The sequence below is a fragment of the Stegodyphus dumicola genome, chromosome 7, assembly GCF_044657685.1.
Source record: "Stegodyphus dumicola isolate Sdum_Otavi_A_Nest chromosome 7, ASM4465768v1".
Classification (NCBI taxonomy): Eukaryota; Metazoa; Arthropoda; class Arachnida; order Araneae; family Eresidae; genus Stegodyphus; species Stegodyphus dumicola.
In genome coordinates, this window is record NC_140774.1 from 53829633 (window position 1) to 53842877 (window position 13245).

Here is a 13245-nt window from a genome sequence, read left to right on the forward strand (position 1 = left end):
GTCCGTTTGTGTAAAAAATATATCTTTCTAACTACAGAACGCTCAAATAATTAGTAGCTAAACACTTTTTCCCACTTTTCTCGTTTTCCAAGAATTTTTTCAAATAGTCACTAAAGGTTAGAAACGTTTTGAAACGACAATGTAATCCTATTAGTAAACTCTTTACTAATTTAAATAGTTGAGATTTAAAACACTTCAAAAACATTCACAAAATCGTAAAAAGAGACTGTATATAAGAAAATATTTGTCAAGAAAATTGTACTAAAGGAGCATTTACTAAATTACATACTCTAAAAAGAATTCTAAGAAGAGTTAAAGGTACTAACCAGAAAAGTTTGATTTCCTAAGGAATACTTATTACCTGAAACTGTCTTTTCGTATGTACAACTGAAATCATCAGCTTGTTACAAATTAATTTTTAAATCAGCCTAGATGCCTGTCCGAAGTTTATTTTCGATCGTTTAAAGGACATCATTTTGAGAACCATTTCACAGATTTAGTAAACGCTGGCAGTAATGTTGTTAGATATATAGTACTTACGTATTGTCCCATTGACCGGTCATGTTATGTACGACCACTTCCTTTATATTATTATGTACGACTACTTCCTTTAGAATAAAACAGCAATGATGGATAACTGGCACCTTTACCTAAATTTCCGCCAGTGGTCGACGGCATAATGCGTAAGTACCGATATTCCAAACAAAACATCTGCCAAAACATCCAAAAATTAAAGAGGAATTTGTAGACAGGTCTAGAAGTGCGACGTTGTTTTCTTGAAATTCAATAATTTGTTTATGAATTTATACTTGAAATGTTGTACATGCATGTGAAATGTTGTACATGATTTACTTCTTTCAATGTGTACCATAAAATGATAATTTTATTATCATTTACAGTTCAGTGAATATAATGTAATGAAAAGAAAGAAAATAAAGAATAACCTTATTGTTTATCTGAAAGTATGATTATTTATTTATTTATTGGCATAGAATATCAAAACTGAAATATTTGATCAGAGAAAGCAATTAAGAAATATCTCGTACTTACTCGGGATCTGGGAAAAGACCAAGTGGACTTGGCGGCAAATCATGAATCAAATTTACTATAGCAGCAACAGCGGAAAAGCCAACAGTTATGATGACGCCCACAACAGCTGCAAGTTTAGGCCATCTAGTAGAGAGTATTCCTCAGTCATTATTTTAATATTTCAAGATATTATTGCATTGGAAACGATTGCTTTTTTGCACATTTAAGTTTAGTTGCAACTCCTGTTTTTGTGATATTTCCCACATTTACTACCTCGGCGTAATGATGAGTAAACTGAGTTCTTGAAGCAATTAGATATAAATAAATTTATAATAATGAGTTAAATATTCGAAAGACTGTATAGTTTGAAATCGTTCTACTCAAAACATTGTTTTCAAAAACTCATGTACGCTTTGTTCTACATAAATTGCTTAATTCATTTTAAATTTAGAAATTTTTACGTTGTTCGAAGAAAAATACGTCGAAGGATTTGTAAATTGTGATATGAACAATTTATATGAATTCCAGAAAAGTATGCTGTAACACATTTTTTTAGGGTAGCATCCATCAGATGAAACCTGATGTTCTGCAAATAGTTATGCGTCGCAGATAGCAATCTATAGCATAATTAAGACACAATAACACGCCGAATAAATACTAATTCAGAAGTCAAACAACAAAAATCAGCGTTATACCTACAAAATCGTAGTTTTTTCATTTGCGGTTTTGCAGCTGAAGATGATGGTTCGGTAAAACCATCGAAACTAGTCCTGTGAAAATTTTGTAGGTATAACGCTGATTTTTGTTGTTTGACTTCTGAATTAGTAATTTATAGCATATTAAGCATTTCCATTGGGGATTTCAGATGTACCTGGCAGACTAAGCACTTTATCTCAGGATCGCGTAACACTAATTATGTGAATATCAACCGGTATTTAAATCATTAACATTGTGAATTTAAGAGGATTAATTCTATATGCATTTCTTATTCTAGCTATTATTAATTAGCTAGATTAATTCTAGCTATATGCATTTCTTTTATATCATCTTATGAATTCTATTGCAGTCCATATTTGTGTACAATATAAGTATTCAATATAGAATTTGGCAGAAAAAATATTAGATGGAAATAAAGTATGAAAACTGGAGTTTAAAAAATAATTTTGAATTGAAAGTTATATTATGTATTCAGAGTTAGTTTTTTTAACCCAGTATATTTCAGAAAGATAGCACAGAATACAATATAAATATTAGATAATGTAAAAAGAATTTGGCTTAATTACGGTAGAAATTTTATTCCAAATTCATTTCACAGTAACGCGCATTCCTACTACGATAAGCTGAACTGCTTTCGTTGAGTTATGGAGGAATGGATGAAGTGCAGGCTGCTGGTAATCCCTTTTAAAGCGAAGAGGTCATTCCACTAAACTTAACTAAAAGCAAACAGGCAGGGGCAAATGCAGAATTTTCTACCTTCGGCTGCTTCAAGACTTAATTATGAACAGAAATTTCTCTTCTTTACTCTCACTCTATGTATAGAAAATAATGATCTGCATTTTTCAGACTTTAAAGCAGTTACATTCTACCACTTTCTTTCACAAACTGCCGTAAATGTAATGCTTTCTAGATTATCTTCTATATTGTGTTACACTAGCTAATGAGAAACTTTCTAGAAGCTTCGACGTCATTTTGAATATTTCAAAGGTTTCGGATTTATGGAAGACAGAACTGGTGTATTTACATTCTGAGATAATCCTTAATAATCCTGCGCCAACATAAATCCAGTAACATCTAGTAACAACACAAGTTTCTTACGTATATTTCAAAGAAAAAGGCATATAAATTAAGAAAAAAATTAGCTTGAGAAAATTTGTTTTATCGCGCTCGTTAGACTGAATTTTTTGTTATTATTTTACTGAACACTTACCCTGAATACATTTTTTAAAAGTCTTAAAACGATTGCTGTCCTTTAAGAAAAACAAAATAAATTTAAATTTGCTATGCGCAAAGTGGAATAACCGATTTACATTATTTAAAATACTAATTAATTATGCTGAAGGTGTTTTACTTTATTAGAGGCAACAGGACAAACAGGCCCAGAATATGTAACTGCATGTCCACTGCTAGATACCACGTATGTTCCAGACACTGCAACAAAACAGAAAAACTAATGTAAAAAAGCAAAATACTTCATATACGGAACAGACAATAGCTTATTTTTCAGTAATGAGATTAATTAATTGTATTAATAAAGTATTGCTTGAATTATTTACTTCCTCATTTCAACACTGAAGAAAGTGCAGTCATTAGGAATTTAATTAGTAGTTTCTAAAAGGCAATAGGAGAGTGCATTACATTGTAACTGATCTATAGCTTCCTTATAACTTTTAATAATTTTTATTTAGATTCTTATATGTTTTCTTCTTATTTGCTTCTTTTGTGTAGATCCAATCCTATATAAATACTATCATACTTTTAAAAGGGCTCTTCTAGAAAAGAATAACAACATTTATTTTTAAAAGATCTGTATTTTCTTAATATTATCGCAAGAAAGTTCCTTCATTTCATATAATATTCTGTCTACTTGATAAATCCTTTACTTAAGCATTATTTCCTGACTCAAGCGTATCCGCACTGCATATTTTTCTTGGGAATAAGATTCTGTTTATGTGTATTGACACATGAAGTAAGGCTTCTAACTGAATAATGAAACTATATCTCAGAAAAGTATACAGCAAACACACTCGTGGTTTATGTCATCACAGAGAAAAATCTTTTCAAGCTTTCTCATGAGCAACTCCTAGTTATTGTACAGCACTTCTTGGCAGCAGTATCAGCACCGCTCAGGATTTCAGGATTATATATATTTTATGGCTGCTAAAATGCATTAAATAAAAACAACCTAAATGAAAGATTGCCCTAATTGAAATTCATTAGGACAAATTAACAGAGATAATGATTTAAAACTTTCGAAAGTTTCCCCTTTAATAGAATAAATCAAAAAGTTCGATAATAAATTCAATAATGTTTAGTTAATTTGGACACCTTTCTTCTGTTTCCCAGCACAATTCCCCCCTCCCATTTCTGACAATGATAATTTGCACTGTTGATGCTTAAGATTTCAAATATATAAAATGATATAATTAGTTAAGCTAATGTAAAGCAAAATATTTATTAGACTATGATTTCTTGCCAAACGAAGTATTGGGTCATCCCATAAATAATGCGATATTTGTACTACTTTTATTTTTCAAAATTAAAATCATTACACTGTTATCAAAATGGAATCCTTTAAAATGGCATTTCGCTAAATGAAACAGAAAGGTAGTCTTCAGGTGTCAAATCTGACCAATAAGAGACATGATTAAGAGCAATTTTAATTTTCTTTGAAAGAAACTGCTTGATGACAGCTGCGTCATTTTTTAAGAACTTTTATAAGAACTGGTATGAAAATTAAGGTTTGAAAAACTTTTTGTTATAAGGCGTTTAAACGATATTCTTATAAGAAAGTAATATTTTAAAGAAAGCAAAAGGAGATGTGTTATTAATTATAAATACTAATTATAATTTATTAGAATCAGCTAAGAAACTTGGTAGATGGTCTGTGTATTCTATTTAGCCATGGGATTACTCAAATAAAAAGATAGGTTAAAAATAAAGAAAATTAATATAAATTTGTTTATCAGATTAGACAAGTTCCGAGAACAGCTAATCTTAAAAGAAGTAATTATAAAGTATCTCAGACATGCAATTTTACCTGCATCTTACTTTTTTCAACTTTATTTTACGAAATCAGTTTGTGAGAAAGATTTTTCTCCCTTATAAGACAGCGTTTTATACTATCAGTAGAAGCTAAGACGATCAGAGTTGCTATCAGCTTTACATTCATCGTGTTGAAAATAAACTGATAACCCATTTAATAATCATATTCTGAGAAAGCGAAATACTTAGAAAAATCAACGTCAAAATTCGTTCTAAATTTAATGCGCATTGATTGCGCAAGTACATTGTTTTTCAAAAATATTTTGTAGAAAGTTTTTGTAAATATTGTTTTGGTTAAAAAAGAAATGAAAACCAGAGCTTATGAAGACCAAAAAGTATTTGAAATTTAAACTTTAATTAAAAGAAAATAATTTTACTGCAAGTCTAATTATAATCTATATTTACTCAGTTAATGCATAAAGTTAAAAAATAAAATTATTAGATTAGATTGGATTATTTGACCGCTCCACCGCTTGTGGACTGCTAGCATTTGCATCCGGGTCGAACTACCAATGTTCAGCAATTTTTTGGCCATTTGTATGCAAAACTAAAATTACACTGATGTTAATAGATTTATGAGTAGTATTGTGACTATTTTGAAAGAATTAAGTTTACATGCATATTTAGTTCCTCAACATAAAAACAAATTTTAACTAGTACCTTGCAATTGATATTTTCAGTAAATATAAAAGACGTTAAGAAAGACAAAGAGAATGCCTATCATCACTTAATTGTTATTAAATGGGAGGGACGTTGTTTTCTTAAAATACCTTTTTACTCATATAAAATATCTGAAGAATTTAATAAAAATAAGCAGACGTTATTAGGATAGAGCTTAGTATTCAAAATTCACAATACAAGCTTTTAGATCGTGTTGCATAAGATAGAGTGCATTTGTTTAGTGCACTTCAAACCGCAGGAGCCCCCAGTTTTACCAAAGTAGTTAGTTCCTGTGAAAACTTATATAAGCCAAAATGACGCATTACGAAGAACCAATTATTATTATTTTATGTGGGAAAAGTCTTTGAATATTCCTTGGTCTTTAAAGAAAGTTATAAAATCATAACAAAAAAGAAATCTTAAAAATCTAAAACAATACTAAATAAATAATTATATGGTAATCCACTTAAACGGAAATAAATATGTAACAACATAGTGTCATCTTCTGAAACTGAAAAGAATTGGAACTGAACATTTAAAGGGGTGGCAATGATAATGATGCGTTAAATAAGGTGCTGCTGTAGAAGATTTAGGGACTATGCTATAAAAACAGACAGAACAAAGATCATCTATTAATATCTTATTTGTCATGTGCATCTTTTAGGTCACTGCAAGTATGATATCAGTGCTTTCCTGTCCCAAAATCGGATGTCAAAATTTAGATGAGCTAATTTTTGATAAGCTAATTTAATTATTAGTAATAATTAAATTTCATTATTAATTAGTAATAATTAAATTAATTCATCTAAATTTAATAATTATTTAATCATTAAATTTAGATGAGATAATTTTCATTTATTCTGGTTAATAAGCTTGTAAGAATATATGCTTGACCGCCAAGTCTGACGCATTTCTTGCACTGTGTTCAATTCCTTGAAGGACTCAAAGCACTCTGCAAACTTACCTTAAACGTATATGCTATTTTAGAATAAAAGTCATTGTTTTACAATGATTGCAAAAAACAAAGAAACGAAAATATTTCCGCTTTTCCTCTTCCTTCGAAAAACTGAAAATTCTTTTGACCAATTTTGGTTTTTCGCGAAAGTGAAACTTTATAAAGCTGGGAAAACGTAAATTAAATAATCTGACACACACACACACATATATATGGGCTCAGATGAAGAAATCCAAGGGACTGAGGTCCAGGCCGAGGTCTGTGGATACACTGGACGATTTGACCTCACGGATCGTCGGCTATTCTGCAGACATCGCCAGCACATCGGGGTATTTTTGAACGTGTTCTGCAATCCTTCGTCCGTCGATGTCATCTGTCAATGACTATCGTGGCCGCAACTTCGAACAATTCTTCTAAAACCGTCTCGTCATCTTCTTTCTAACTTTAAACTATGATGCATTGTTATCCTGCTTTCTGTCAATTAAAGGTTTTTCTACTTAATATTGACTCCTTTTGTTCCACTCGACGCTAACACTTCATAACTATGTATTATTACGATTTTCTTCAATTAAACCTGGTTTGTGACCCCTTTGCCATAGATGGTATTTTTTCATGCTGTTAATGCCTACTGTCCCCCCTGTAAATATGTAAGAATTGGAGGCTTCCTTCAACCCACCTGGACACGAGTGTTCCAATAGCTCGAAAGAAGGGGCTTCGTACGGGTCTTGCCGAAACCCAGGGACCTTTAGATCCCTCTAAATATGTATTCAGTATTAATGTTCAGTCGTTGTATGATGTTGTTAATAGAGCTTCTCATTGATATAATAAGTGCGTCTTTAGTTACACGCAACCTAATGCTGTTATCACATCTGTAGACGCGCGCGCTTACCCGGGTCAATTGCGAGAAACGAGATTCTAGTAGTACGGCTTTAAGCGGCAGGCTTCCGAGAAATGTTTCGTCTAGCTAGGAGGAACGTGTCCCGGCTACGAGCAACATTTTAAAACTTTTCCCAAAATGTTCCGGCCGGAGACGTGTTCCTCGAACGTTCAACCAATCAGATGAAAGGTCAGCTTCTGAAGGATCACGGGTAACTTTCAATATGGCGATGGCTCTCACTGTGAAGTGATGGACGGTGGAAATAGAGGCCGATTTAATCATTGCTGTTTTGTTGTAATACAACTGCCCGAGTCATTTTTTAAATGTGTATATATTCATTAAATATATAATCGTGGAAATTTCAGAGTTGACAGTATTTTACGACGTTCTTGCATTTCGGATTTGTTTACAAATTGTTCGTAGCCAAAAGTTCGCCAAATTTGTCGTATTTCGTGCTGATCGTATATTATAACACTGTTATATAATAGAATTTTATTTCTTAAATTTGAATAATTTTTTTAAAATCCGTTTGTATATGCGCGGAACTGCATAATCAGTTACACATTTTAAACAGCATAAAAGGATGCATAAAAAAGAAAAGCATAGCTTATGTAATAATGAGAATACTCATTAAATTTGTCTATTATTTTCATGTTATTAATGAAATACTTTTTGAATTATAAACACATTAGAAACTATACTTTTATTGTAAATGCTACATATTGAAACATTGAAAATTTATGGATTTATTATTATGCATGATGAAAAACATTTGTATATACATTCATTAATATAAATCTTATTCATTACATTAATACTAATAAATATATATTAACAACTTCTAAAACATTGCATCTCTCTATCTGTATGTAAATATATGACTTATTAGATGTGTATATATATATGTATGTATGAATACAAAAATGAACATTGCCAAGAAGTTTATTTGAAGTTACTTTTAATTCAGATAACGATTATGTAATTGGCAGCAACTATAGTTATCAGTTCTTTGCAAATTATTATGGGTAGGTAATAATCAGTTGAAAAATAATTGATGAGTATTTGAGTACTAAAGAGTGTACACATTTTGTTATTGGGTTAATTCATAATTATATCATACGTATGATCTACGTAATAAAAACATGACTAATAAATAATAAGAAATGTAACAGCTGTGCATTTATAACATTTGATTACTTAAAACAGCGCACAACTGATTATCACCTTCATGTCTGTTTACATAATGAATTGCACTTTCTAATTAAGTGCACGGGCCTACTAGTGGCCGAAGCGTCGTTGAACACTGGTAGTTCTGTCTCAGGTTAGAATGCCGCGAACGGGCTGGCTACACGACGTTTCCTTGGTTTGCCCCATTTGTAACTGGTATACGAGCCAGTTTTAAAAAATCTTCTACAAAGGGATCCCTCCTGTTGTTATCCCTCGAGGCTTTGCGGTAATCACATAAAACCAACTGAGCCCACCAGCGGCCGAGCGGTAAAGTCGCTGAACACTGGTAGTTCGGTCCGAGGTTCGAATCCCGCGAACGGGCTGGCTGCATGGACGCTTTCGTGGTTTTCCCCATGTGTAACGTGTATACGAGCCAGTTTCCCTTAGAAAGTCCTCCCCGAAGGCATCCCTTCCCTTAGGCAGATAGCCCTAGTGTGCTTTGCTGTAATCTCAATAAACCAAACCATAAAACAAACTCATGATGTGAACACCTAATTTCTAGAGTTGGTATAATTAATGTGTTTTAGGTATATTACCGAGTGTTCTATTGGACAGTAAACAACTCGCACATGTTTGATTGCTCATGTATTCATATGCTTTATTTGATCTTCATTTTGCTGAATAGTATCTGCTGGCTGTGAGGAGGTAAATATCAGCCATATAAATTTTTGTCATTTGAATGGACAGAACAGTAATTATGAGCCATAATGTTAGTCAGAAAATGCTTTCACCAGGTCACAAATTTTCCAGTGAGCCATCAAATTTTCATTGAAATGCAGACAACAGAAAATAGACATAAGCGATGTGTGATAAATAGACTTATCCAGCACATGTTTTTAAACTATTCTTAGGTGTATACAGAATTTGGCTATTACTGATGTAATTGATTGCTATAACCAGAAGTGTGTTTATCTGTTACATGAAGTGCCAGAGTGGAGATCAAAGTGATTAACTTGATAGCAATCACCTTTCTATTATCTTCCATTACTAACAATAAAGTTTAAAACGAAAAGCGTGTGAGCGATACAAAACAACACGAAGAAGCGAATGTCACTTGAAAGGAAACGTCACTTTCGCCAATCTGAGCGATAACTGATTCTTGTTTGGCTTTCAGCCTGTTTGCCAAGTGAAGATGGTAACCCTATTTCGCCAAAGGCCGTTTCTCAGAACTGTTGCTACAAGCGTTTTGTCCCGGCAACAAACAGCTAATGTGATAACGGCTTAAACATAAACGCAAATAAATCAGCTACCACTTACTATACAGAGTCTCTACAGTATATCTCCCCAAAATGATAAATTTGTTCTTTATTTAATTACCGGCCTTTTGATATGACTTTTTCCAGTCGTTTTTAATTATTATTAAACGTTCGTTACACGGGGTATCTAGGAAAAAGCATCCAAAATAACGAAATTATAAGTCTTCTCTGACCACAAATGTTATTTGGCAATTTTCCTTGGCACCATTGGAAAGAAAAATACTCAACGTTTTCTTTTTATCTTACCCTAAAGTACATCAGTGAAAACGTGGTTAGTGGCACAATATCCAGATAATAGTTGATCTAATTCTATATTGCTTGAAGCCTGTTCGGTGTAACCACTCTTAGTGGTCGCTGTGGAGGCTTTTGACTGTTCAAATTGATTTTTCTTGATCCGATATATTATCCGATAAATTTATCGGATATCTAAAATTTTATAAATAATAATAATAAATATAAAAAATATCGATAATAAATATAAATATAAAATAAATATAAAAAAATATAAAATAAATATAAAAAAATATAAATACAAAATAAATATAAAAAATATCGATATTTATCCGATATTTTAGAATAACCTTGTGTAACAGACATCCAGCACTCGTTAGATTAGCATTCAGAGAAAATGAAGCTATTTCATCTTGGACAGTAGTGTTCCATACTGAGTTCAGTAACAATAACTGACTTTAGTTTTCCAGTTACCTACAGCATTTATACAACTTTCCCTTTTTGCATTAGCAATATTATTAAGCTTGTGTACAATCACTATAGATGAGCATTTTGGTTTTTCTGATGTATGTTAGTTTATAGTAAATCCTTTGGAGGATTCTGCAATTTTTTGCGATGGCACAAACCAGAAAAAAAGGAAATTAAATCTCAGAAATTATAATAAATATTTTTCGGGACATAATTTCATTATTTATGTTATCTTTTGTCTGGAAACCCAGTGTTTACAGTTTTTAAGATTAAACGTTACTCAACTAGGTTATCAATAAAAAAAATCGGTCAGTATATCGTCTGCTATAGATCAAATCCTTTAAAAATAATTAGAAAGTTTACACAAATGTTAGAGAAGTTTCTAATTAACATGAGTGCCCTACATAATTTCAAAAGTGTTTCAAGATATTAATTAACTAACTATTTAGCGACAATTAGTATAAAGCTAGGGTAATGTTTCTACGCATCTCTTAAAATATAAGTAAATCTCATATTATGAAATCTTTATGATGAATGACACAATTAAACATTATTTTAGTGTTCATTTCTTTATAAAGGAGTCTTTTTTTTTCACAGACAGCATGATTTATTTTTTCATTAACAAATGTTATCTTGCGAAATTTTCTAACTTTAAAATTGACATTATTGCAATGCTTGATTTTTATATTGGGTTGATAAGAAAGTAATTTTGATTTTTTAATGTGAAATAAAACTATTTTTTCCTAAAGTACATCAGTGAATATAGAAAAAAAATGATAGAAAAAAATTAACTTTAATCAGTTAAACATATTCCATTCTGTTCGATGACCTTTTGCAATCTTTCCGATCACTTCATGATTCCGCATTCATGTAAGAGAAGGTTTTTATCAGCAAAAAATAATTTGAGATCATCATTACTACTGAAAATTTTACCATTTAAGAAGTTTTGTAAATAACTTCGAAATAAATAACGATAATGGTGATCCGATGAACGATGAATGATAATTCGATGGTGCAAAGTCGAGGCTATGTGGGGTATACGACTTCATTTCCCAACCAAGTTCCAGTAATTTCATTCATATTGATAAAGATGTATAAGGCTTCGTATTGTCGCCGTGGAACACGATTCCTTTGCGATTTGCGAAATCTGGCCCTCTTTGATTGCTTTCTCGAACTTCAGAAGTTCTTTGGCAGTAAACATTTGAGTTGATCGTTCTGTTGCTTAGTAGCAGTTCAAAATACACAGCACCTTTGTAATCCCACCAAACTGACAGCATAGTCTTTTTCTGATGCAGTTCGGCTTTCGATATGATTTGTGTTGATTCATGATGTTTGAACTACGATCCATTTTCATTACCAGTAAAAACTCATTTAAAAAAAGGGGTTAATTGAATTACGTTTAAAATGCATATCGCAAATATTAATTCGATGTGTTAAGTGAATTTTTTCCACTCACGCGGAATCCAAATATCGAGCTGCTTAACGAATCCAAGACATTTTATGTGATTTTCAATTGTTATGAGTGATACATTTAAACGTATGATGAAATTATGAGTGATACATTACTTTTGCAATCTCTCGCAGTTATATGACGATTCGTTCGCTTACGGCTTTAATTATGTCATCAGCAGCTTCAGAAGTTCGGCCAGAATATTGGTCATCTTTAAATTAAAAATATCCATAATAAAATATTTAAACGAACTCTGACACATGCATTCTGTAAAGCAATCAACACCACAAACTTCACGTATCTCTTTGTGAGCCTCAACCGCATTCTTGCATTTGTGAAAATAAAAAAATAAAATATGTCGAAAATGTTTATTTTTGCGCTCCATGTTAAAATTGACCGTATAAACTAACACTTGTAAAACGACCTAAAAGTGTCAGCTGTCAGATCTCAAAAGGATAAAAGTTATAAGATTGACAGAAGGTTAACAAAACGAGCATAACATTTTCTGTTTATACAAACCGAAATAACGTTCTTGCCAACCCGACATATACCGAAATTGGCATACACATTCCTCATTTTAAACTTTAGTTCAATGATTTTAAGGTTCAATTTGCATGCATTCTTTAAAGATAATTAACTGTTATGTTAATTTTGTTGGCAATTATATGTTTTATTTCATTATAATCTGTTTACTATCCATCTATCAGCATAAACAGATATGGTGTGGTGTATGGTGTATTTAAATATGGCAAAGCACACTAGGGCTATCTGCCTAAGAGGAGGGATGCCTTTCGTGGAGGACTTTCTAAGGGAAACTGGCTCGTATACACGTTACACATGGAGAAAACCACGAAAACACCCATGCAGCCAGCCCATTCGCGGGATTCGAACCTCGGACCGAACTACCAGTGTTCAGCGACTTTACCGCTCGGCCGCTGGTGGGCCCATAAACAGATATGAGAAAAAATACTGTATTTGAATGGATCAATGAATATCAAAATCTCGATTTCAAATCTTTTAATGATTCGATTATGCTCTCTGCAGATGATGATAACGATAATAATGTACTTACGAAATCGTATGCATTAACATAGTTGTTGACATATAAAAGATTTGTCCACCAGTTAGCTTTGCAGTTCTTTATCAAGGGATCCAGAGTTATTTTCCACACGGGACCAGAAGCCAAGATGGGGCTGAGGATCAGGAATGCTATCATCATGGCATACGGAGGAGTAAGTCTAAAAAACGATAGTAATAAAGTAAGACAGCAATAAATTTTGAGGAAGAGAAAAGAAAATTGCAAAAGTATATATTTATGCAAATAATATTT

At 32.0% G+C, this 13245-nt stretch overlaps 1 protein-coding gene across 2 annotated transcripts in view; it reads right to left on the reverse strand.

Annotated features, from left to right (window-relative positions):
* Positions 1-13245, reverse strand: part of LOC118196477 (nose resistant to fluoxetine protein 6-like) — a 151953-nt gene that overhangs the window by 7973 nt on the left and 130735 nt on the right. For both annotated transcript variants that reach the window (XM_085820213.1, XM_085820214.1), the window contains exons 9-11: positions 12988-13153; positions 3098-3177; positions 1051-1173 (exon numbers count right to left, since the gene is read on the reverse strand). In XM_085820213.1, the coding sequence (XP_085676339.1) occupies positions 1051-1173; positions 3098-3177; positions 12988-13153 (369 nt within the window). The remainder of the gene's footprint in view (positions 1-1050; positions 1174-3097; positions 3178-12987; positions 13154-13245) is intronic.